The sequence below is a fragment of the Agelaius phoeniceus genome, chromosome 1 (genome assembly GCF_051311805.1).
Source record: "Agelaius phoeniceus isolate bAgePho1 chromosome 1, bAgePho1.hap1, whole genome shotgun sequence".
NCBI lineage: Eukaryota > Metazoa > Chordata > Aves > Passeriformes > Icteridae > Agelaius > Agelaius phoeniceus.
Genome location: NC_135265.1, coordinates 117,975,610 through 118,003,508, shown reverse-complemented (window position 1 = coordinate 118,003,508; position 27,899 = coordinate 117,975,610). Strand labels below are relative to the sequence as shown.

The window sequence follows — 27,899 nt, the reverse complement described above, 5'->3', positions numbered from 1 at the left end:
ATTGAGCACACATTAACAGAACGAGCAAAAAGAATGTTTTTGAGGCAATTCACCACTTCAGAACTTCACATCATTTGTCTCAGCAATCACAAGAATTATCTGCAATTGTAAGCAGGGAGAGAATTTAAAGTAACTAGCCTTTCTACCAACAAATCTTCTTGAGCAAGAAATGAAGTTGAGATTTATTAATGATTGACAATATAGACATGTCTTTGTTCTGACAAGGAGAATATATTTAATAGCACCATCCAGCAAGTGTGGAGATGAGCTGCTCCAGCCTGTTTAGCTGAGGCTTCCTCTTTTACAATCCAAGATATCTTATGCAGTATTAAAGCTGAAGTTCACCTTAAAATTTATGTGAAGCTCATTCTCAAGGCAAGAAGCTGTTCCACCACACAAGGCAATGGAATGTGCCATTTTTCATTATGCACTCTATTTTATGGCTTATAGCTTTTTAATATGAAGATTCGTCATCAATTATTTGAATTATAAGTTACTTCTAGTTTTAAAAATTAATTTTGATTTTACCTGGTATTTTCATCCCTTATAATTAGTAGTCTTCCAGGACTAAGACCACAAGTGGCCATTAAACATAGAAAATTTAATTTTTATTTTCATTGGAGGTACAGACAGTATTATGTACATTTCAGTGTAAGCAGGCATCAAACATCTTAAAACTTTACATTGAATGAACTTTTGGATGCATACAAACCTCTCTTGAATTGGCCAACAGTAAATAACAGCAACATTTATGTAGGTTTTCAAGAGGAAAACATTGGTTTAGGGATGGTATAAAATGGTTGGTTTTGTTTATTTCTGCCTGGTTAATGGATTATGGATAATTACTGCCATAGATTCACAGGACTACATTAAATAGCTTCAGAAAGTTGCATAAGCCTGGAAGAAAGCTCAATTAATAAAACATGTTCTATACAGTTTTATAGAACTATGCTTTAAATTAAAAAAAAAAACTCAAACCAAACCAACAACCACAGCTTGTCAGTAGTAGGGATATTCAGTCACTAAATAACAAACACCCCATACAGTCCAGTCATTAACTACAGTCATACAGAGAGAAACTTAAAATCCAAGGGAGAGGATTTTTTAGCATCCCACAGATAATAGCAGGTTACAGCAGAAGCTGGTTATTTTATCTGCAGCTGGCTGCAAAACATGATCCCTTTGCCCAGGGAATTGCTCTCTCCTTGTGTCACCTCAGTTTTGTGGTCATGCTGGATGCTTAATGGCCAGTGTGAAATGTTCCTTTAGAGTTCACTACCTGCTGTGCTTGGAAGTGCAAATCAGTGCTGGCTGTCCACCGCAGGCAGTCCATTAAAGTGATGTTCATTCATTCACGGGCCATATCAGAGCAACGGGCTGTCATAATCTGCCTGAGTGAGAAAAGGGCAGGATGCTGCTGGCTGAAGAAAGTGTATCCGCTGTCATCACTAATTTTGAGGGTTATTTTTTTCTAGACAGATGACATTTTGGGTTGCCATACTACTATTTATCCAGTGCATCCACCCATACGCAAGTTAAAATTTGCTTTCCTTTGAAGTTAGCGTAAAAGAATCAGAGCTCAGAAAAAAACAATCCTTTCTCCTTTTCCACCCTCTCATCTGGAATTCAGCTTCTCTGGCAATATCCCATTGACCTGCTGGCAGGCCCTGTGCATACAGCTGCCAGAGCTTGTCAGCTCATTGGTATATTACTAATTTCTTATTTCAAAGTTGGAAAATTCTAAGCATGTCTGGAGGTGCAGGGTATGAACCGAGCAGCAGTATGGCAATAGCACAGTTCTTAGGAGATCCTGCAGTCTCTTAGCCTGGAACACCTTCTATTCATGCTTGCCTCCCCATTTTATAAATGGGAGTAAGCCCCAAAGCTGATGGCTCGAATAGTTGGCACCTTCAGCTGTCCCTTTTCCAAGAGAGAGGCAGACTAGCAGGTGTTCAAACTTATATTTTTATGGAAAGAAGATTTTCTTAACCTCTGGGGTTCCAAATACTATTTTGCACTGAAGTATTTTCTTTGTACTGAGATTTTTTTATTGAATGGCAATATATCAATGCAATTACATTCATTAAGAAAAGACATGCAACTGAGGAGGGTGTAACTAGCAGAAAAGAACAAAAATCAATTAGGAACAGGAAGCAAAACTGGGGGATCGATGATAAGTCAGTGCTACATGCATGAAATCCAAACTTTGGACTTTCCAATGTTTGCACTGGTAGCTTACATAAACTTTCCAGACAAGCATGTTTTTTTCCTGAAAAAAACTGCTTTTTCAATTGCCTTTCCTCCTCAAGAGATCCACTGTCCTTACACCCTTCACTGCACAAGCCAGACTGACCCAGCTCTCTGTCTGGAGCCAACAGGACCCATTTTCCCCTCTTCATACTAAGCCTGAGCACCTGTCTCAAGCCATGTAGCAGAAGAATCACAGATTCCATTGCAGGATCGCAGGAATAGCTTCTCACTTATGTAGAGGACTAAAGGAGGGGAAATGTGTGCAGGACAATTAAGAAAGTGAGAAGAAGAGACATCAGTAATCCTTTGTGGCACTCTGATTGCTCCTCTGTCTCTATAAAGTACTGGCAGATGGTAATCAGGTTAAAACAGGACAAAGTGGTAGAAAATTACTAAGAGACAACCTTTTACTTAAGTTTTTATTACTGGAAGCTAGAAGGGGAACATTTCAATGTTCCACAGTAATTATTAAGATATTTGTACCAGATTTTCTTCTTAGTCTCCACTAGTGGGATAGATCATAATTTTAAAAACTGCTCTACCTTGCAACATATAAGTACCACACTTCTCTGCAGGGCTGCACTGAAAGAAGGATCCTCTCAGAAGCTGCCTTAGAAAGGGCACTGGCATGGAAATTTTATCTATGGTCTTTGCTACTGAACTCTCTCTCCTCACTTTACCAGTGATGTGACATCCAAGATATCAATATCATTTATCCTCCAGGGATATGACTGCCCAGTAAGACAAAGGAAGTATGAAGAAGACCCACAATGTTAGGAAGTGAAAATTGCTCAAACCTTCTTAACACAGACCTCCCCAGTCATTCCAAATCTGAAAGTATCATCCAAAAATCTTCTCTGTGCCATACCTTTGAAAGCTATTTAATACCATCCCATTACTGAAACTAAGTGGAAGGCTGCCTGATTATGGTGTTTGGCTGGGTTTTTTCCCCTAAAAGTAAGTATTTTTCAGTCACTTTCATTTCATTAAGGACTCATGGCCACTACTTGGTAAAAGCCCCTAGAAAAGTATGGTTATCACACATAAGGCATATAGGAAAATATTTACTATCAAGTAATATTTGCTACAAGTTTATTATCACTAATTCAGTATTAAAAAAAATTATATATTATATATATTTATATATATATTTTATATATATATTATATATATTTATATATATATACTTTACACTGCAGGTATGTACAAATTGTTTCCTTTAGGCCTAGAAAACATTCATTTTTCTTGACATGGTGCTATCTGCCAACCCACATTCAAAGTTTAAGTTGATGAGGAGTAGTTTTCCATTCTGCTTTAAAATGTTATCCTGTACTCTCTCTAAATACTTATCAGCTTGGGCATCAACCATCCCGTACATCTTAGAATAGCTGGCTGTGACTTATGTTATGTTTCAGCAATGCAATTCAAGTTAAGTATGATGATACATTTTCTTCCTTTATAGGTCTCTATATTTTTCTGTTCCTCATTTTAATGAAAATGCTAACATCCCTGTGAGAATAGTAATACATGGAAGTTGTATTTAAAAACATTTCAAACAGACAAAGCTGGGTTTTTTCCCCCCTGAGGCTTGTATTTAAAGATGTTATTGCTAGTTCTAGTCTGAGATTTCAAATACAGTGAAGGGTAGCTTTCTTTCTTCATATGACCAAAGTAAAGTGTAAACAATTCTAATTAAAACTTCCTAAATAATTTTTAATACAGTGAGAATATTAGAGATGTAAAATTGGTGAAAATTAGTCTTCACTAATTAATTGTTTTCCCCTTTCTGGTACCCTTTCTGATCTATTCTATGTACCAATTAAACCTGCAATGGAAAAATAAAACGCATAAAAGACATTAAATGTCCAGAAACTACATCTATCAACTACATTCACACAATACTGGGAGAGAAACAAGCCATTGAGTTCTATCCACTAATCCATCCAATCTATCCACTGAAATGGCAACTCAAATATTCCCAAGACTACTGTACAGAAGGCTGTTACAGCTTCAGTCACACCTCCAGACACGTGATCTTCACAATAAATGTGTCCAAGTTGACTTCAAAAGAGACACAACTCTGAATCTGCTTTTTGAAGTTATGCTTTGATCTTTTTTTGGTATTTCAATTCAGGAATCCACGCTATGTATTAGTGTGCCTTTATATTATTGCTGAGTTTGAAGCCATAAACTACAGCGTTCTTTCAAACATGTTCAGTGCAGATCTCAGACTGATTGGAATTGATCTATTCCACTTACAGTTCATCGCTAGGTTGCAGGTTAGTTGTTTTGTTCTTTCAAGTTGGTAGTTTGTTTTTTTTCCTACCAGTTGAGTCCCACAGGGCTCTGTTCCTGACCTGTCTTTCTTTGTATCCATAGAATTTCTTTTGGGTTCAGTTATTTGTCAGTATGATCCAATTATTTACTTTGAGTCAACACTGAAATATTTATACCTGCTTCATTATTATACAACCGAGAATACCACAGCTACTTTTTCTTACCTTAACTACAAGCCACTGATATTTTAGTGTGAGAAATGAATGTTCCCTATTTTTAAAATTAATGCTGAACCTGTTCAACCCTAATGAATAATTAAAGATAAAATTCCTAGAGAAAAGTATTTGCAAGATCAAATACATGACATATTAGAACACGTGACATTTGGAGGAAAGGATTTCTATGTACTGAAGAAAGTTCATGTCATCCATTCACAACAGAACATTAATTTTATTGTTAAAAAGTAGGTTACAGGACTGGAGGGATTCTTCTTATCACCGAGTGATTCTGGGTTTTCCCAGCTTCTCACCTTCCTAGGGATGAAAGGCTGCTTCTGAAACTTGCTACTATCACCCTCTAGGACATGATATTTGCTTCATATGTTTGTATCTTTGTCTCATAAAAAGTGAAGTGAACCGAGGACCTTCAGGAGAGTGTCCATGTTCAAGGCACAGCACAGGGTGCAAGCCAGAGAGGGAAGGAGCTGCCAGCCTGCTCCTCAAGCAGAGACTGCAGTGGGAGCAGCAAACCAGGCAGCCTTAAGAGATGATGGAAAGAACTTGGCTGGCAAGCAGAACACCTGCAAATCAAGAAGCCAGAGATTTGGCTGAGACTCAAATGATCCTCCAACTACATAGACATAGAAAACAATGAAGGAAATGCTATAAGCCCTTCATTTCTGTTCTGTATGATGCAGTAACTTTGAGTTTTTCCATTTTAAAAGCATGCTAGTTTATAATGAAATTAATTCTGCCTTTTATGAGTTTTGTGTTGTGGTATTCTCTGGAAGTTTTCCACAAAGGGAATCATGCACATCCACTTCAAAGGTCTGGCTGACTAAAGCTCTGTCACATTGAGCCCATGTTGCAATTTTTCTTTCCTTTATAACTGTTTTTTATTTGCTTTAAAATCTGCTCAACATGCCTGCCAGTTAATGTCTTTTGCTGTCATCAAGGAAGTCTCCTTCTTCCCTGCCCCCTCCTTTATTAGTAGCTGCCTTTGCTGAGATCCAGGTACAGAGCTACCATCTTTACTTCTAAAGACTTGATATATTGACCTGGCTACAGATGCTAAAACTTGTACTTCCAGTAGCCTGAGAGGTCAGTTGTCATCTTTTTCAAGAGTACTGACCTGATGCTATTTTGCACTTTATGACATCAAACCCATTAACACTATTTAACATTCACTATTTAACATTTTTTCCATTTCAGATGAGGCCATTTCCGTTTCCTCATCCTCCTTTTCATTTATCATCCTGCCTTTGCCCTCATAACTACTGTTGTAATAAGACAGCCATGACTCCATTTTCTTCATGCAGGAAAACCCCCATTTTATTGTATAGGTCATATTCTATAGAATAATCAGAAGGCATTGTGTCAGATCTTATTGATCTTATTGGTTGACAATACATTCACACTTAGTTCATTGGTCAGTACATGGTATTTTGCATATCTATCAAACCTCTGTATTTTAGTTAGTTTAGTTTACATATTTACATTTTAGTTAGCTTACATATTTTCTCTACTGATTCTCATGAGACAGAGCTTATTGTTTATACAGGTGCACTTAGTTTTCACCCTAGGAATAGATTGTTGTGCTAATGAACTCTCATTCCCAAGATTGTTTTCACATGGGAACTTACAAACTACTGAGGTGCACTTAGAAGTGACAGGCCAGCTACTAATTTAGCAGACCAAGGCCTAATTTTATGAGGCCTTTCTTGTATAATTTCTCTACCTGTCTGTGACAGACAACGAGTGACATTCTGAGTAGGAATCCTGCTTCAGCACATGACATTTGCTCCTCTTGGGGGGGGCATTGCATACATTCCCCACCCTGCATCTACACTGCACTCATAGCTACACCTCCCTTAGGGGTGGTCTGCTTCAATCCTTGAGGTGGCAGAACCCAAAGTTCTCTACCACAAACCTCCCAGGGTTTTAGTGTCTTTAGATCCAAATTACCATTTTTCCTCTGCTGTAGTAGTAAGGGACAGGCGTTCGGAAGATTTCGGGCTGTGACGGAAAATTACAGGAATCCTTCTACCCCCCTCCCCATAGATAAGGATCACCCTTAGAATGTAGCCAAACAGGTAGCCCCCCTAACCTATGGATGCCAGTAACTTTCCACTCCATACTAACCCTAGAAAGTGTAGCCAAACCCCTGTCTGACGTAGAGAAACCCCTTAGTCCATAAATACCCTTGAGACCCCTCAATAAACGCCTTTAACCGTCCACCACATTGGTGTTAGCGTCCGTTATTGGCCACAAAGGATCCCAAGGAGGAGATCGCAGTGCTGGACTCTGAAACCAGGTCATCGTGGCCTTCACAAGAAGGCAACACTCTGCTAAGCAGGCAATGTTTCCTCCAGCACCTGATGGAGCCCTCCTCTCACCCCAGCAGAACATCCTTCCCAGCAGAAGCCTGTGGTCCTACAGTGCCTTCTCTGAATGAAAGTCTACAGACTGCAAATGGAAGTGGATAAATCCCTTCAGTGATCTATAGATTCTCAATATCTTCTTCTTTTAATTTTTATCTCTGTGAATGAATACAAATCAACAAGCTCTAGTCTTCTGTTTCTTCTTGCTTTTAGTTTTTCAAAATGAGGAAGCCAGCAAAATAACATTTGTTGATCCAGTATCATGAGAGCCTTTTCCAGCCCCACTAAATGCACTATCAAGTTCTTCTATGGTACCCTCATTCCACCCCAGAATATATGGCCATCAAGCATTTTAGAGCCACTGTGGATATATCTGCTAAGTTTACTACTTAATCACATCCAAGTGTATTCATGAGTACCTATTTTTCTCTGTGAGTGTTTCTCTGCAAATGAGGAAATCTATTGCTCCTCATATTTTTATTGCTTTTTTTCCTGCTCTATCTTCACATTCAAGTCAACTTTCTCATCTCTTAATATTGCTTTTGATATTACCATCTCTGTTACCAACTCAGATTACCAACTCCTTAGCAACCCAAAATTTTTTTTTTCAGCTTTGAAAATAGAGCTGAGAAGGTAGAGTATCATAAAATGAGAGCTTACAATAACCAGTGGTCTTCTCATATATGATGGAGTGAAAAAAGAAATATCACATGTGTTAGAAAAAATGATGGCTAGGAAAATGGTTTTCTCATTGTTAGAAAGTGGCATCATTTCATATTAGGGGAAAGATGAATGTCTGCAGTAGAGTCTGTAACAGGATTAACACTCACTTTGAAGCCACCAGTGAATCAATCTGCTAACGAAAAAGAAAGATAATGCAATACTGCCTTCAATCATAAAAAAACTCTCCCTGAAGAAAGATAAAGTAAAAATACACTTTTCAGAAAACCTTGTAACTAAAATTTCAGTCCTCCAAAACAACAGATTTTTCATTATTAAGGAGGAAAAGAGAATGAGTAGAAATCAATGCCAAGGAATAGGAGCCATCATATAAATGGTGAGAGTCACATGCCACAATTTTGCTGTATCTAGTCTGTGATATTGAGAAAAACACAGATGAACTGAGAATGAATTTCTGCTAGCAAAACCAACTTTATATTTACTGATTCAAGGCAAAAGAATGTCAAATGAAGTTTGAAGTGAGTCCAGCAGTGACCCAAATCACAGAGCACTGGTAAAAGAAAGATTTGTTATGATACAGAGTTAATAAAGCACATCAGCAATACAGACTAAATGCAATAAATATAATGTAGTCTTTTTGAAAAACAGCTTTTCTAGGAGCAGGCAATATATTTTATTTGACCAACTGGCCCACTGGAAAAGCATAACAGCTATATCTCCTGATTTATTAAGACAACACCTCTTGCTCTAAACCTTTCTTATCTAATATACTGAAACCATTAAGGCTGTTGAAATAGCACAACTGGAAAATCTAAAAAGCACAACATATAGACAACAACTCAAAGTTTAAAACAGGAGGAATTAAAAAAAGGTTGAAGTTGTGATGACATCAGAAACACAGTAAAGAGAACTAAAGAAGAGGTAAGAATTTCACAGGATAAAGAAAAGTGTTTACTAGCCATCACCTAAATTATTTTCAATATTTTGACCACAAATCATTCTGAGTTGGAAGGCACCCACAAGAATCATTGGGTTCAGCTCTTAAGTGAATGGCTCATACAGGAATCAAACCTACAACTTTGGTGTTAATCAGCACCATGCTTTGACTAACTGACTTAATAATTTCTCCTTTCTCTTGCTCTTTGACTGTAGATCTTCTAAGAAATTCTTGTGATACTTGATTTACAAGGTTATTTTTCTTGCTTTGATATTGTCAGTAATCATTGTTTATCCCTTTCTCTTCCAAACAAAACTGACAATTTTTCTTGGTGGAAGATGCTGCTTGCCTTCAGATTTATGAGATTCAGACCTGAGATTTTCAAAGATGTATAAAGTGTTAGTTAATTCTTATTCAACTTTTTTCAATTTTGACACATTTTGAGAAAGTAACCGTTACCAAATAAAAGTGTCTTCAAAATTTACCTGACTATGACCTGAAATTCAGGGCTTGGTTCAATGTACTTCACTGACTGCTGGTCAGCCATCTCTTTTAAAATTTATAATACTCACTTTTCTAGATAGCTTGAATATCCTCTAAGGCTATAATGTATGATTACATACATTGGAACCCATTAGATAAAAAGGGACCCATTTGTATGATTTTTGTCATGGGTACTCCCTTAAAACAAGAAACTAGCAGCTTTGGCTTTTCTACTGCTGTATTTCAAAGCTTAGTCTTACTAGAATTGTGAACAAACCTTATCTTCAGGAAAAATCAGTGGCAGTCTCTCTACTCAGGTGGTCTGTATGTATCTGTTTTACTTTTGAGGCTATTATCTGTAAAGAAGAAGGGAGGACTTTTTTTTTTTTTTTCTGAGAAGAAGCCTCACCATCTCTCTTGCAGCCCAGGAATGAGCATAAAGAAAAGGCACTGAGAACTCTGACCACTTATGTTAGCGTTCAGGAACACATAATCATGAAATGATTATAAGCAGGTGCCTCTATTAAAGAGCTCTGGGTGTCAGGGGACACAGACCCAAATCTCATGCTGACACAGTTTCATGCCAAACATGTTTTATATTCTATCATTATATAACTTACATTTTAATTATTAAACTTACATTGTTCTATTGTGTACATTGATTTCATCCAAGCATGGGTTTCTCATGATCCCCCTCAAACCCCTAATATAGTTTCTCATGATTCTTCTTATGACTAAACAATAATTACATCTAATTACTAAAAAAACATCACATTGAACAATCATATCATTTATCATATACTGATTACACAGGTGCAGTTTCACATAATCTACAAACACAAGGCCTAACATTTCCCAGGGTTTACCTGGGAAAGAAAGCCTAACTTTCTTTCTAACTCCCCAAATTTTCTATGATTTTAAAATCTTTTACTATCACTAAAACTGCTAATTCATCTGCAAGTCTGCTGGGTCTGTCAAACAGGTTGAGTTACACATCATATCAGGAAAGCTGTGGGTATAGTTGTCTCAATGAACAGCTGTCCTAACTGTTCATTGCTCACTGAATTCCCAGATTCCTTATCAGTATATAATGACCTTTTACAGCCCAGTGCAGAGCCTGACTAATCCTGTGCCCCCCTTGGCTCAGCACTCCCTTTCATTATGGGGGCACATCATTCGCTCCTGGCTGATGCTTCCCACGCCAAAGGCAGCAGTTATTCCCAGACAAAGCTCTTAGACATGATTTTCTGACTGGGAAATTACCACTCAGGCAGCAGTAACAAGGAAATGGGTATTACTTAAGCTGAGACCCAAAAATTAGAATAACCTATCTGCATGACAGTTGAGATTTGGGAGAGATGGTGTTTACATAGAAGTGCAGCAGTCTGAAAAGTTTATTTTTAAGCTCCACAAACTAAAGCAGACACAAGGCTGCTGCCATTCAGAAATGAAGAAGTAAGAGGATTGCTACTGGAAGTGGAAAATGGATTTGAAAAGAGGTTTCATTTTAATGGAGCAGCTGGATGAAAGGTACAGACAGGAATGGGCACCACTTAGGCCTGTATGTGATGTTGAGTGGAAAGCTCAATAGAGCAACACTGGATGCTGGAGTAAGATTGATTTAACAATAGATGCAATTTAAGAGAAAAGGATAAGGTGCTGGCAACTGGGGGTTGGGATAGCATCCATTTAAGGACTGATTTAATTTCAACAGAATGGCCAAGGAGGTGGAAGGTGGAGATTAAAACAAAATCAATATTAAGTTTGGTTAGTAGAAACTAGAATCAAATGAGCCAGTTAAAAATAAAGGGCATACTGAATATTTGGGATTAAGGAAGCAATGCATGGATTCAAAGAACTATTGAGGACTTCTCATTAAATGATATAACCCCTAAAATCAGAATTATTATTCCATTTTAACAAGAATATTGTTTATTAAAGTAGTAAACAAAAAAAAAATCTTAAGGGAATGTATGATCTCCAGTTTAAAGAAAATTGCATGGTTATAAGTATATTCCTACTTAGAGATAATTCTCTTCTATCACAAAATCACAGACTTCTTGGGATTGGAAGTGACTTCTGAAGATTGTGAAGTCCAAACTCCCTGCTAAAGCAGGTTCACATACAGCAGGATGCTATTGGTGAATAACTGAAGAAAGAGACTCCACGGCCCCTCTGGGCAGCCTGTTCCAGTGCTGTGCCCCCCTTAAATAAAGGCTTTTTTCCCCCCTCATACTCAGGTGGAGCTACCTGTGTTGAGTTTGTATGCACTACCCCATGTCCTGTCACTGGGGACCACCAAGAAGAGTCTGGCCCCATCCTCTGGAGATATCTCCACCCACCCTTGAGATATCTGTATGCATTGAAAAGTTCTCCTCTCATTCATTTCTTCTCCAGACTGAAAAGGCCTGATCACCTCCCTCAACCTGCTGGCAATGTCCTTCCTAATGAGGCCAGGACACCTTGGGCCTCTTGGCCACCAGGGCATTGCTGGCTCATGGGCAGATGTTGCCCACCAGGAGCCCCAGGTCCTTCTCTGCAGAGCTGCTTTCCAGCAGGTCAGCACTCAGCCTGTGCTGGGGCAGGGGGTTTCTCTTCCCCAGGGGCAGGACCCGCCATTTGCCTTTGTTGAATTTCTACACAGTTGCACAAACGTGTGTATGTGTATACATATTTATATATTTTTTTAATATGTGATATGGCATATAATATTCATAAAATCACCGAATCCTAGCATATTTTGGTTTAGAAGAAATCTTTAAAGACCATCTAGTCCAATCCTCCTGCACTGAGCAGGAACATCTTCATCTAGATCAGGCTGCTGGCCTGAAGTTTTGTTTCCAGTGATGAGGTACCTGGCCCTTCTCTGCACAACCTCTTCCAGTGTTTTACCATTCTCATTGTAAAAAATTATTTCATATATCTAGTCTGAATGTTCTGAATCAATGGTGGAAATGCTTAACATTAATTGTATTTGAAAAACAGAAATTGATCAGGTAGTTGCAAACCACTCTCTACCTACCTTTGAAATCAATTCAAAGTTAAGGAGAATCTGTTCATATCTGTGTTTGAACCAAAATATATATATTCAACTACATACCCATCCATATGGATATACATACCCACATACACACATATATACACATGCATATATTTATCAAAACAGGTAAAATTGTTTCATGATGATAGAATACCAATCTGACACATATCTCTGTTCAGAAAATTGATTGTACTTTCTAAAAATAGTACATAAAATCTATTTCACTTTCCTTACAGATATTTCTAAATACTTTACCTGTGCTTCTGAAATCTCATTTAAATGACTACATATAATATATGTGCATATTTCTACAGTCAGAATCCAGAACTGTGGATGGAATTTAGTGATTGCAGCTCTGCACCTTTTGGCAGCTGAACAATCACACAATTCACTGGTATAACAGACATCTTTAAAAAATATTAAATTTTACTCTCCTGAACTCTTCCTCAACTTTTTTATAAAAAGGACATTATTGGAGAACTCCATCTTGACCAAAATTACCAAATATCATTTTAATGTATGAAGCAGAGGGGAATATGCCTCACCCACTGAGCTGTCTGTAGTGCCAGACAGCTGGCTGGCTCTTGGCACTTGGGATTTCCTCCCTCACAAAAGAACATTTCAAAACTGTACTGTGACTTAATCATGACTGCTGTGACCTGCTAATATTCTGGAGAATATCCAATAATATTATGTTTGCTAAAGTGATTGAGATTATTCTTTTCTACTGAATTTCAGGAAGAAATTTCTGACTTGTGCATAAGGGAGGAATTGTGGGAGTGCAGTGGAGGTACTCTTACTATTTGAGTGACTTATCCCCTTCCTTAATGAAAAATCAATGAACTGCTGGCTTGCATGCAGGTGTATTGATTATTATCTCCACAACCTATTCAAGCAACCCAACATTAAGAAATTAATTTTTTACTGAAGATGGACTAAAATATTTTACTGAAGTGGTTTAGAAACTCAAGGGGGATTTCCTCAAGTTATTTGAGTCACACCTTAGAGTAAACAATCTTCAACCAATGAAAGACTGGAATTAGCTTACACTTCATTTAGATGATGCCATTTCCTCATGCTTTGTCTGCACCCTATCTGGACAAACCTTACATGTTGTATCCCACATAAAACATGTGGTACTTTCAAGCAGGTAACCTCTGCTGCTGCTAGAAATACTCCACAGTTAAGACACCTCTTTCTGTACACTTTGCATCATGTATTATTTAAAGACCATCTCTTGGAACAGTGTTCTGCAACAGTCAATGGAGAATACAACTGGAAATGAAGACCATTTTGTACATTTTGCTAGGGGAATGTAAAAGCAGTTACATGAGTATTTTTTTTTTAGATTTGCTTTCCTGTGAGAGATTACTCATCCATGGTTGTTAAGCAGAAAAAAAAAAGGGGGATCATGTCTTTGCTGCAATTTTTTGCCAATAGCCTATCTAGAATCAAGATTTTTTTCCTAGTATTTGTATTTATATTGTTTATTGCTTTTATTTTACACCACCTCAAAGATTTTCCCCTTGGTTGTGTGCATTATATCTATGCATATGTTTCCATATGAATTAGAATAAATGCTTTCTCAGGCAATGCAAGATAACTGAATGTAAAAAAAAAAAGAAAAAATAAAAGAAAAAATAAATTGAAATAGTATGTAGAGGTAATTTAGATAGTGTAACATCCCTGCAGTATTTACTCCTTTATTAAATGCTTCAGAGTTCTTTGGGTTAGTTTAGTGTAGGAGTGAGCATGCATTTTCAGGTAATTCACACACTAAGGCTTGTGATAAATAAAGAGGACATCAATAGGACTGTAGGACCATACAATGTTGTTAAACCATAAAGTCTTGTTAGGACAGAGTTTTATCCTTTATATTTCCACTACAGGAGAAAGTGGAGTCAGGTATAAGTAGGGTAGTAAACAGATGAGTTGGCATCTAATCAACAAACTCCAGCTGGACAGACCTCTAGAGTCTACAGAAACTGCAACCTGACATTTATCTCCATTAAATGTCTGGTGGGACTGTCCTGGGCCACAGCTGAGCTGAGGAAGCCCCCTGGATATGCCTGGTGACATTTCTGGTCATACCACAACCTCTCCTTCAGTTTAGGGTAGGCATCTGCACGATGATCACAGAGGCTGCTGGTAGGGAAGGAGCCACGCTGAAATGTGGGCAGCACCTCAGTGCAAGGAGCAGCAGGAACCACCTGTGGCATTGGCTGGGCTCCCCGGCTTTCCAGATGTTACAGACCACCTTTGATGGTATGTTGGACACTTCATCTCTGCAGGAGATGGCCACTTTTTATTTTTAGAAAATTGTTCAGTTGAACCACAAAATACATCTGGTTATGAACCCACTACTATTCTATTCTGAACATGGCAAAAATACCTGATCCTGTTGTTTTTCCAAAACAGGTGAATTAAAATTCTGGGGTTTTGGGGTTCTTGTCCAAATGAACAGAAAAATGCAAACTGCTTTCAAGCCTTCGAAAAATACTGGTAGTCACTCCCATTTTCCAGAAATGCTAAAGTCAGGAGGATGCTGTCAATATGGCAGCTTATAGTGCTGTTTCTCTGCCTAGCAGTAAAACTTATTATCATTTTAAACATCTGTGTCAAGCATACTCATCCACTGGTCAGGAACAACACATTTTTTTTCCAAGTTATTATGGTTTAAAGGTGACAGTGGTGAGTGCTAAAGCCCAGCGATGACCTGTGCTGCTGTTTGACAAGTTTTGTTAAGTCCTCATTTTCAAGGAGATAATTTAGGACAGTTGTTGACTGGGGATGTTTGATTCTTGTATAACCCAACAGAAGAGTAGTGCAGAATTCTCCTTCTTGGTGGTCCTTGATATTAAACATTTTATCACAAAAATTCTTTTCTCAGAGTGTAAATGGACTCAACTGCATGTACAATTGCAATTAACGTAAAGATTGTAGTAGGTTCCCAAAAACTCCTTAGCTAAGGAAACTTGGATACTTATATATAAAGGTAATCAGATATTTTTAATATTAGCTATTGTTAGCTCGTTCTTCATTCACTTTGCAAAAAAATAGCATATTGATAAGAAATTTATCGCTGCTGGACCTACTGTGTAACTATAAATATTAAATTAAATGTGATATAAAATTCTTTTTCTCTTGTTTGATTACTGAGAATAGATGCTCAATGGTGTGTGTGACTGCAATGCCACATGTCAGATAAGGCAATGCAGTAGTTTTTCAGAGGAAGTAATCTTGCTTTACTTAATATCTTTCTAATGATAGCATATGGAGGGTCATATTGCTACCACAATATGGGGAAACTTGTATTTTGTAAAAACAAATTCATCTTCCTCTCTGTTCTGAAAGTACAGCTGAGCTGTGAACACAACTAGTGTAGAGGACAGACAAAAAAGAATCCTTTTTTTTGTTTATTAATTTTGTTCTTGTGTTTTCATTTAGGGGATAAATCTTCATGGTGAATGGAAGCCCTTTCCTTTATTTTTGCCCATGCACAAAAGAGGTTTAAGTTTCATTGGATTGGCTTTTTGGCATTTCAGCCTCATTTGTACAAAGATGCTGAAATCACAACTGCTGTTTTGTGGCAAACCTTCCCCTCTGATTTCACTGCTATTTCTTTATGTAATTTGTTAACAAATCAGTTTCCACTCCACAAAATCCAGTACACTACAGAACTATCACTTCTGACATGTGTCAGTGTCACATTTATGAACTAGAATTTAGCAGTAGTAGTACTAACAACTGTTTCTTAAAGAAGTCCAGAAACTATTTAGAGGTTTTTTAGGAAAAAAAAAATATTTAGAAAATCATGATTTTTAGCAATGTATTTTGCCTAGTCTCCAGACTCCACTGAATTAAAACAGTAACTCTGACAAGGTGGAAATCAGTTTCTGAGTTCATTTTTAGGAGAAAATGATTCACAAACAGGATAGTGACAGGCTTTTATGATTACAGATTTCACATATTCTACTCCTTCAAAAGGGCTTATAGAGATTGATAGATCTACAAAGAAAGAAATGAAAAAATGAAGGGAAGAGATATAAATAGACTTTTTCATTAGGATGAATGATGGAAGGTAATAACCCCACTACCGTAGTATGGCTTTTACATGTCCTTTTTTTTCCATTCCTTTTGACCTGCTACCATCTTCCTTCTAAGTAAAAGTTAACTACAGGATGAAATGTAGGTAGGGTGAGCAAAAGCTGGAAATAAATGTTTCCTCAAGCATTATTACTGTTCAGAAAAGTGTCCATCAACTGAAATGTCAGGCTCCAAATCCATTTAAGCACTGCATAGAGGCTAAACAGGCAGCTATTATTAATTTTAAGTCTGCTTGATGGGTTTTAGACCAAGAACTGGGGTTAACTCAATGCACTAAATATTGCAGAGTGTATTTAATTAGGGAAGCTTTGACACTCCGACGGCTGAGGATTTATTCTGTGCAAACTACTGCTTAAAATATGATGGAATAGCTTCATCTACCTAAGAAAAAGATCTGCTGCATCATATTTAAGTACATAAAATTGGTCTTAGTTGCAGGTTTTGGACTTTTTTCCTAATATAAAGAGTTTACTTTCAATATGTTTTGAAGCACCATTGTGCTTGCATCTAGAATAATTTTCTGTTCATTATGCTGCAAATTAGCAATGTGAATTTCTCCAGAATAAGTCCTGTTCTTCTCAGCTAATTATCAAACTAAACCATTTTCTTACTGTGATTTAAACAGACATTTCTTTATTCAAAACATATTTGTGGGATTCTTATGAGGGGGTTAACACTTGTCTATAATGTATTTATCTATAAGCATAGAGGGCTCTAAAACACAAATGGGCACTAAGACTCAAAGTGAGATATTAAAGGGCTGCTTATTTGCTTTTGATCCAATTGAAAATCTTAGAAGGTAATAAAAAAGTAGCAAGTCAGAAATTACTTCTTTCCAATTGTTGCAAAATCTCCTAGCTGCATCTATTCCCTTCTTTGCTCCTTTTTTGCATCTATTCCCTTCTTTGCTCCTTTTTTTCTGTCCTTTGTGCACTGCTCTGGCCCCTGCCCCAGGTCATTCTCTGCCAATAAAGAAAACCTATTCACACAAGAGTATAGAAGATCAAATGTAAAGATACAAGTGAAATGGGAAATTTGTCCATTCCTAACAAAGGACATTACACCATATTTTCCAAGACAAGTGAGGTGATTTTCACTTGTAACAGTAGAACACATTGCCATTGACAGTTCTGAAAGACAAGCAGAAATTAAATGCAGACCCCTGAGTCAGTTGAGGAGAATGGGAACTGGGTTAGATCTACATATTGGGTTGCCTTAGCACTTGATGTATTTTATTGGTTGATAAATATGTTACCTGTTCTCCATTCTCAGTGATTTAAATTTCCATCTGTATCGTATGGCTCAAAACCCTCAAAAGACAATTAGGTGGGCTCACCATCAGAGGAAAATGAAGCAGTCCCCATCTCTTCTGAACTAGACATGTTTTCAAAGTGAACAGGGCTATTAACTTGGAAAAAACCCTCTCGTGAGGCCTTTGAATGTGTAAGTCACATGTGGTCTGTAGCACATGACTGCAATTTCCATGAAGATGTATTCTTTCCTGGGAGTTTTGTCTTCCACACATGCCTAAAACAGGGAGTCTGAAGCACACTATAAAGGGCTAAGCAAAGCCAAGAGTAATATAGCATATTTTTGTAAAAAATGGAAGAGTCTGTCTTCCCAGGTATTGATGCACCTGTGCTGGCACGTGGGTGTGGATGTGCATGTACAATTATCCTTCAAAGGCATTGTAGTTTGTGTCTTCCTCATCTGCCTGCAGGCCTCCCCTAACACCTGATGTAGCCCCTCTGTTCCAGACATTTAGTAACTGTCTCATCAACAAAGTTTCCAGCTATCCCTATGAAGCCCTGGCCACTGCCCTGACTCATCACAGCCGTAGGGACAGGAGCAGTGTCTGGATTTCACTGAGCAAAGGCTGTGTTTATGCATCCCAAGCCACAGAGCCACTGTGCTGCTGTGCCATCTGCTGATGCCCTGTGTTACCAGTTCCTGCCTAACTGACAGTTTCCAGCTCTCCTAGGCAGCATTTTCTGGGCTTTTTCTCCCCAAGCCCTACATTTTATTTATGTTTCTTCTCCAAGTGTTCATATTTTTCCTTTACAGCATCCATCCTTATCCAGGCTCCTTTTGCCTTTCCACAGTACAATATGTGCACACCATGCTTATGCCTTACCACTCAATTTTATCTGAGAATCTCTTTGATATATTTTCTTCCTAATCAAAACCTGTAAATGATAGTGTCAAAATAGATTTGATACTAATGTCTGTTGCATTATGATGGAGAACTGAACATTGTACCATTTGTACCAATAGAAAAATATTTTGTTTATAGTCCTTCACACTGTTTTCAATGAAACAATCTGCTTTTCCATCACAGACATGAATTACTTGAATTATGTTTTCAATAAGATTTTCCAAATATTATCAAATACCTTCCTACAAACTTAATTAATTTCTCCTATGATATTAATCCACTAGGCCTATTCTGTGAAAAAACAGAACAACTATGTAAAGATTTATGAATAAAAATTTATAAATAAATATTTAGTTTCATGTTATTTATGCTATAACCATAAAATGCTATTGACATTAGCTCTTTTTTTCCCCTAGAGAGAGCTATTTTACTGTTTACCTCCTCATAAAGAAGAAGTAATTTAAATGATCACACGTTGTTCCTTTTTTTAAATTTGTTCTTGTATTCGCTCCTCTGCTCATCCAATATTTTTCCATTCTCTCTACTGCTTTTACGAATGGCTATCCCAGTCATGTGGGTATGGTGACATCCTCAGAGAATTCTCACAAACACTTTTCACACAGCATCCTACCAAAATGTTCAGCATATTCAGATTTTTCCAACACTCTCTTAATGACTTTTTGAGAAATACTTTCTTAAGGTGTGCACATTTTCAAACTTTTGGAACAACATGAGTACGTATAAAAGGGTTTTATTGACAAAAGCCAGTCAAGAATATGGGGTCAGCATTTTAAATACATGGTCTAGGTGCCTGTAAGCATAGAGCAGGTTTACCTAATTATTGATCAGAGTGATACTGCACACTGCAAATGGCTTGGTCTGTCCTCTCCATTAATTTTACTGCTGATAAAGATGTCATTTGGAAAAACAGATTAAGAGGCTTCAGGAGCTTTGATTCACATGTAAATGTGCATCCATAAAGGCATACATGTCTATATGTATGCAACATGGATCACATAATTTTCATCACTGTGACTGGCTCATGTAAAATGTTCACAAATTCCTATGAAGAAGTTCAGAAATTGCAATCCCACCTCAATAAGTTGTTAGTACCTAAATAAGTATGTCTTTAAGCATAATTGGTTGTGTACATGAATGCCAGATTCTGTCATTTTTCAAACTTTGTTCTTTGCCTTGGTAGTTTAATGCAAGACTAAGTTTCAGCCCAGGTACCTTGGCTCCAGGGATGGTGAGGTGTGTATCAGTACTTACAGCTGTCCTCCTCCTCCATGAAAATACTGATCACGTAACAGGCGTACACAAATCCAATCAGCTGTGTGAAAAAAGAGGAAAGGCCATTGTTAGAACACATTGAAAACTTATAAAGCTGCTACTACAATGATAAATACAGGCATCACAGTTAAATTTTAAAGATATTTACTTCTATTTCCCGAATTTACATATTTCAGTGCAAAGAGCTAAATTAATTTCCTCTCTTTTGTTCATGTTGCATAACTTATATTTTATATATAAATATGCATTTTATAGTTTAAAATATTTTCCTAGTCTCACTGGGATCAGTATTGTTGAATACTACTACTGAGTAATATTGGTGGAAAACATCTATACCTTGATGTTCAGTTGTTATTTACTTTTTGTTTGTTCTTCAATACCTCTGTTCTCACATGGCTTTTCCCACATGAATGTCAGCCTCTATGCACCTCATATGCTTACTAAAATGCCAAAATATTTATTGACTGCTACAGAATTAAGTCATAATAACGCTTCTATGGAATCCACAAGAGATGTCTTTTGGTGCTACATAAAGTATCCCAGTGATAACTGTTAGGCAAAATTTGAAATTGATAGGTGAATTGTCATGATGTAACTGAACAGTAAAACTGGGTTATGATTATTGACATCAGGAAACACCTTATTTGATGTAATTCATGTTAACTATGCTGGAAATGAACAACAAAATCTCCCCAAAGAACAACAACAGTCAAACCATGCCATTATTTTAATAGCAGCACCCATGAGAGCATCCTCCTTAACCCAGATCTGTGTCACTTGTGCCACCAAGAGGAAGGGATTGAGATCTTTAGGATCAAGAAATAGAAACCCCACTCTTTCCTTATCCATATAGACAAAATGTTTTCTTATGAACACGACCAAAGATGAAGAAAATCCCACTGGGCAAGAAAATCTATTAAACTGCACAACCAGACATGTCCAATCTTGAGAAAATATTGTTTGTGCAGCTGTGCACAATTCACGCCATCTGAAAGCCTTGAAAAGACTCTTCATGAGAGATTTCAAAAATAGCCCACAGATTAGTTTTAAGAACACTCCTTTTTCTCTGGTCCATTCAAAAAATCTAATTAAAATAGTTATTCTAAGGATGTCACAGATCAACCATCTGAGAAAGAGGTAATTTAATAGTATCTAGACAGGTATAAGCTCCTTCAGAAGCAGAAAAATCATTCCAACCTACTTTCTGCTTGGGCTGCATGAGGAGCTTTACAAGAAGCTCCAAAAACCTCTCTGCAGACAAAAAGCTTGTCCACACAAGGGAATTCAGGGAAGTTAAGATAAATTAATGAAAGCTGTGAAATCAATGCACATAAGATAAAGTACAATAAATCCCTGTGTGGCCTTTCCCATTCAGAACTAAAGTGGCCCTGGTTCACTGCAGCTTAATCCTTCTCCAAGGGATTAATCTTCCCATGGAGAATTAAGCTACAGTATGCTGAAGCTGAGCTACTTGTGAATGAGGGCTGTCACAGCTTCCTCGCCAGGGCATTCACCTCACTGCTGTTTTCACAGAGTAACTTTAATCCAACTTTTCTCTCATTCTAAGCAGATACAGTATCAGCAGCTTCCCTGACTGCTTTTTGGTGTCCAGTTTTCTGTGTGGTTTTGCCAGAGCCTCTCTCAGGTGAGCAGCACTGATGCTCTGAGCCAGCTAAACACAATCCAGCTCTGGAGGAGGCTGGGATGGATCCATGCCTGAGCTGCCCATCCCCATGAGCCTGGTGCCATGGAGGCTGCAGCAGGATGGGACCCACAGACATGGCAGGGCTCACTTTACCTGCTGAGAGTTGTGTGGGTGGTTAGGAGCAGTCCAACTCCTGCTATTAATGACAATGGGATTTTATGGATCAGCTGCCAGCACATCCAGGGCTAGCAGTGGCTTACAGACTCCTTGACAGATTAAGCACATTTTTTCCTTAAACTTCACAGTTTAGAGCACCTTTCAGGCATGACAACTAAAACAATACAATATAAAGTCTTCCAAGAGATCAAAAGAAAAATCATACCTGAGATGCAGCACTTGTGCCACCTGAAGGTTACATATAATTTTAAAATATTGCATTAGTACTGTGGAAAAACCAGAAGTCAGGTGATTTTCCATAACAGGATGTCACCTGTTTATTTGCAATGTTTCCTGATCACCATTTATGTTGTGCAATTTAACTTCATAAGTCACTTGGGTTTGTTTATTTTTCTTAAAAATGACTAAAATATTTTGAAGATTAAAGCTGCTGAACAAATAATGGACATGATAGGGATGAATTGTAGTACAGGCTGGGGGTTACGTGTTTGTGAAGGAAGATCAAATATTAGAATTTACTCTTTCCCATCATGTATTTATTTTTTCTTATTAGTAGTATTGTGCATTAAATTAACTTTATTTTTATAAATGCATTTCCTTCTTTATATGTACATGTAGGCTCTATATCCATTCATATTATATAAAAACATATCTCTGTAAGTGCTTCCAGCAGATTTCACAAATGTCTAAGATGCTGGGCAAGTGGATAAAGCACAGCAAGTCTCCCACTCTAACAACTAATAAATGACCTGACACAGAAAGTGCTCAAAAAAGTCTTCCAAAAAATGTGGGTCATGACAAGCCTGAGTTTTAACAGTCCTAAGAGTTTACATCCTGCTCTTTTAGTAGACCTTCTCCTTAATCTTTTCCTGCAAAATCAGCAGCCTTTCTCTACTTCTCAGAAATATATTTCTCTATATTCCTCAGCATTAGAAATCACTGCTAGCACTTATATCTTTGATGTATATTTGTTTAAAACACACCATTCCCCCATCTGTTTAGTTATTAATACCAAGAGAAATAAAAAAAGTATATATGCACCCTCTTTCAATTTTGTGGTCTTTTCAATGGGAAAAAAAGATGAGGTGACTAACCATAGCCCTCCATACTCCAACAATATCTTTCTGTAGTTAAAAGTCAGAATGCATTTTTCTGAAAGAATAAAACAACAAGGGGAAAAAAGAGCCCTTTAGCATCAATTGTCAGGTATTGCTGCTTGAGGGGTCAGCAATGCTTGGCTTGTAACTAACAAACAAGTAGTTATAGCTGGGTAGCTGATATCTAGAGCACCATTAACAAGAAGTGAGCAAGTGGGAAAATACTCTTTGACAGATGAGACTTGTTTCCACGTCCTTAAACAGAGTTACAGCAACCACTGTGTGAATATTTTTGTAAATGAATCAATTAAAGCCTCTTATTTTGCGTTATTGATGGGCATGTTACTAAAATATTTATTCCAACAAATTGCTTTTGGTATCTTGATTAACACAGCTGCTGTTTAATTAATAGTGTTATGCTCATGTGAACCCATCTAGCCACCAGGCTAATTGCCAATCTTGGTACTGGAAACGTTGGCTATTGGCCTGGCACCAAGTGATAGACTTAAACGTGTGTTCCCTGATAACCAAAGCAATTATGATGCACATGAGCTGGAAGATTCTTAATTTGGTCATCTTGAGTTGCAGTAATCATTCAAAGGGACTGATTAAGGGGTTGGAACAGGATGTCCAAAGCATCAAAGATCACTAGCACCTGAAAGCATAAATGGGAGCCTCTGTCTTGATGCAGAGAGAAGCACAGATGGCCAGGAGGCCTTGTCTTGACAACACTGAGTTCAAGGTGTGGAAACCTGGGATCCCTGCACTGTACAAGACTCCTTGTCTTACCTGGAGAGCTCAGGCTAGTTCAGTGGCTCAGAAGACACCTGGCAGTGTTATTCTGCAGAAAATCAAGTGGGAAATTGTGGGTAAAGGCTGCTGTCCCCAGCCTTCATCTATACAGTGGTTAGGCTACACACCTTTCTCTAGACAGAATAAGCAATGCATAAAATATTTCAGGGAATCACAGAAGGTTTTGGTTGGAAGGGACTTTAAACCTCTTCTGGTTCAACTCCCTGCCATGGGCAGGAGCATCTTTCACTAGGTCAGGTTTCTCAAATTTCATCCAGCCTGTCCTTGAACACTTTCAGATATGGGGCATTCACAGTTGGTCTTGGCAATCTGTTCAAGTGCCTCACCACCCTCATTATAAAAAATGTCTTCCTTAAATTCAATCTTGATCTATGCTCTTTCAATTTACAACTCTTACCCTTCATCCTCTCACCACAGACCATGGTAAAAAGCCCCCTTTATAAATGGAAAGGCCAAAATAAAGTTTAAATAGCCCCAAGTCTCTCAGCCCTCCAAATATTCTCATGGCCCTCCAAGTGGAGTATCATGAAAGCAGAGTAGAGGGGTAGAATCACCTCCCTTGACCTGCTGCCTACACTTTTTGTGATGCAGCCAAGGGTACAATTGGCTTTCTGGACTGCAAGTGCACTTTGTTGACTCATGTTGACCCATATTAAGTTTGCCATCCACCGTGATCTCCAAACTGTTCTCAGCAGGGCTCCTTTCCAGCCATTCATCCCCCAGTCTGTTCTGCTATCATGGATTGCCCTAAGCCAGGTACAAGATCTTGCACGTGGCCTTTTTGAAGTTCACGTGGTCCACACGAGCCCACTGCTTGGGCCTACCAAGGTCCCTCTGGGTGGCATCTCATCCTTCAGGCCCATCAACAGCACCACCCAGCTTGGTGCCCTCAGCAAACCTTCTGAGGGTGCAGGCAATACTGCTAGGTCAGTAATGAAGACATGAAATAACACTGGTCCCGCTATGGGCCCCTGAGTGATACCACTTGTTATTGAACATTGAGCCATAACTCTTTGGACATAACCATGCAGTATTTTCAGACCCATCAGAATTTTCCTACCAAAAATCTTATTTCTTCAATGACTAGCTGAGAAGTGTTGCTGAATTCTCCAAGTCATAGTGAAGAATAGGCTCAGGATGTGAGAAACAACTGTCAACTAGGCCAAGACCTCAGTGTGGAGTCCACAAAGGGATTTCTTATTAGTGGAACATGGGTACATTGGTATGATGCTATTATTAAGGCTTTTGATGCATAATTTATTTTCTGCTGATATCCTTAGGTAGAAATAAAGTAGTAGTAGTCTCTGTTATTTTTCTCCCATGCAGGCAGCAGATTCTCAAGAGGACCTTAATACTTTAGTCTAACTAAAATCTCCAGGCTTAAGCTATGGACATCTGCATGAAATGTAAATGCTAGTTTAATAGAAGTGAAATTAGATTATGTAATTGTCCATCATTAAACTGAGAGAAACTATTAAAACATGTAAGAAATTAAAAAACTAATCATTTGAGCAAATATATGCTGTGAGATATAATTGCTTTAATAAATGGATATTACTAGAATATATCCTATTAAAAATAAGAATCAAACTGAGTGCAAAAATGTATGTTTACTTGCTAATTAATGTATTTTAATAGTTGCTACTTAATATGGATTAACCTTTTCTTAGGAAAGCAAGGACAAATGCACAATAAAACTAGAGTGATGATTTAAATCAAGGCCATTTTCTGGAGACTGAAATACTTTTTATTAAAATTGATGATTTGGATAATTTTGCTTTAAGTCTTCCTGCTTTGCTTTGTCATCATCAGCTGTGGCCTTTGAATACACTCTCACAGTATGAGATTACTTTCCTACCAGCTTCACATACTACAGTTGCACTGGTTCACAGTAGATATGTGAGTCTTTCCTAAGTGTTTAGGATTACATGAAGCAGAGCCCTGGGCTATCAGGTTAATCTTCAAGGTCAGGTGTACAACAGGTCATTTACCACAGCAAGCAATTACAGCAATTAGAGTTTTGTAGAGATCTCATTGCAACAGCATGGAACCATTCACACAAACAAAATAAATGTACAGTACTCCTGGCTCCAAGAGGATGTGTGTTACAATGTAGGTAAACTAGATTTGGAAGATTTCTCCAACCTGAAAATTGGAGAAAATGGAAACTGTGCTTCACACCCACCCTTGTACACATCCAGTCCACCCACCCTTGTCATGGCACTGAACATGGCTTTTTCTTGACTTCTTTTTTGCTGATGAGAACTGAAAATCATTATTTCTTATTTATGTCTTGGGGTTCTTCAAAAATGTAACTTGGCAAACACAATTCCTTTTATTCTGCAAGATGTTTCACTATTACCTAATTTCCTACAAAGACTGAAGGAATATGAATGGAGAAGAAACTTTTAGAATGGAATCTTTATGCATTAAAAATTTGTAGGATACAAAGCTTGACAAGATGTCTTAAATTTAACTTATAAAATGGAAACTATGTAGCAAGACTGAATTTACTGAACAAAAAAGTAAAAATGCATTCAATTACAAAGCATCCTGCCTATTACCCTGTCTCCTGATTAGCATTTTCACAAGAGTTAACAACTACTGAGGAGAAGTTGAAACATGAGTAGTTAATCTTCTTAGCTACCTATTTGCCACTAACACTTTTATTACTCTGCAGAGAGGACTGTAAACCCTTTTCCTCCATTAAAGACTAGAAAAGTGCTAAATCAGAATGGGAGATACATAAGGGAAACAGGATATTATCCCAGTATCTGTGTGTATCCACGATTCAGCAAGATAGAAATATGAATAGGATTATCAGGCACAAAGAAATCATAACTCTACATATTTTAAGACAAGGACAAAGGAAAAAGATCCAGAGTAACAGCAGTATGTAGTTGGAGCATAATAATAACCATTTGCTACTATAGCATAGAGTTATCCAATTATATGACTTTATACAATTATGCATCCTATCTGCTTGATTATAAACATTTTACCAGAAACATATTGTAAAACTATAGATAATTTCAAAACTGAATGCAATTTTTAAAATAAAAGAACAGATAGTTTCAAAGGTATGTCTGCATTTTCCAGAATTATATTATGAAATGCATAACATTTTACACTGGCAGCAGGGGGAGGCTCAACCTGAAAGTACTCAGAAATCTAAAAGCATAAAAGTGCACAAACAACTGGAAAATTGTCCAGAAAACATAGCAGGAAAAGGTAGCAGAAATAGCTGAAGTACTCTATGCTGTCTGATTTTTTTTTTTTTTTTTCCTCTCCTTCATCTTCCTAAAATCTATTTGATTTGATTTGAATAAAATTCAGGCTGTAGGGGTATTGTCTACCAATTTAATCAGCACAGTACAGAGCTGGTCTGGTCCAACTGTGCCATTTGCAGATGTAGTGGAGAGACCCTAGAGACTACAACTCTGAGAGGCCTTAAAATGTGCTAAGGACTCTAAAAATGGGTGACAGGAACTTGTGGGGACTTTTGCTATATATTTACCATGGAGAAACAATTGAGCAGATACCAAAATGTCTGTTCTTAAAATACATAGAAGTTGTTGTTGGCTAATACTGCAGGAGACAATTCCTCTCGAAAACCATCTAGGTAGAACTGGGAGCCCAGGAGAAAGCTGGAAGAAATTACTTACAGCTGTTAGCTACTGTGCTTTTCGAAGTTCTACCCTGTATTTGCTGTTCTCAAGTCCTTGCTCCTACCATGTCTCTTGGGCTTTAAATTAAAAATTGTATTGATAATCTAATTTTCCCAGGCCAAGATCAGAAACTTTGTACTTGGTCTGGGAATTTATTTCTCCAGCAGCATAAATGGATAACTACCTTGTTACCCAGTTGCCCAAAAGACTTTACCAGTTAAGAGGAGGACTGATGTTATGTTACCAAAATGTGTTCCAGTTTTGTTAGGACTGAGAGCAAGAAGGGAAACATAGTGTGTTCTCTCTCCCCTCTTGCTCTTCAGCTTAGCTATGGGTTATTATCCCTCCTTTGTTTTCGCTGCAAGTCCTTAGAAATAATATTTTGTGTTCTGAGATCTGAAAGATGGAGGATTTTGAGCAAACTGTGTAATCCAATCCTGTGTATAATTACATAGATCACAAAATTTCACCTAGGTACTCTGTTAACACTATGATAATGTCAGAGCAACCCTCACAGACTAGGCTGGGGTACTGGTGCTCCAAGATGAGTTATGGTAACAGAAGTGATCTGGGAACCTTTGTCCTTTACTCAGAGAAGAGATTAGGAATAAACCCCATTAAGCATCAATTCTTATCTATTTCGTTGTCTATTGTGTGATAAAGATCTAAATTTCCTA

At 37.7% G+C, this 27,899-nt stretch overlaps 1 protein-coding gene across 3 annotated transcripts in view; it reads right to left on the bottom strand.

The window, feature by feature from the left end:
• NKAIN3 (sodium/potassium transporting ATPase interacting 3) overlaps window positions 1-27,899 on the bottom strand; it is a 337,971-nt gene that overhangs the window by 6,871 nt on the left and 303,201 nt on the right. For 2 of the 3 annotated variants that reach the window (XM_054635936.2, XM_054635944.2), the window contains exon 5: window positions 19,802-19,862. In XM_054635936.2, the coding sequence (XP_054491911.1) occupies window positions 19,802-19,862 (61 nt within the window). Of the gene's footprint in view, window positions 1-19,762; window positions 19,863-27,899 lie in introns of all 3 variants that reach the window. The other variant, XM_054635952.2, reaches the window with a different exon arrangement.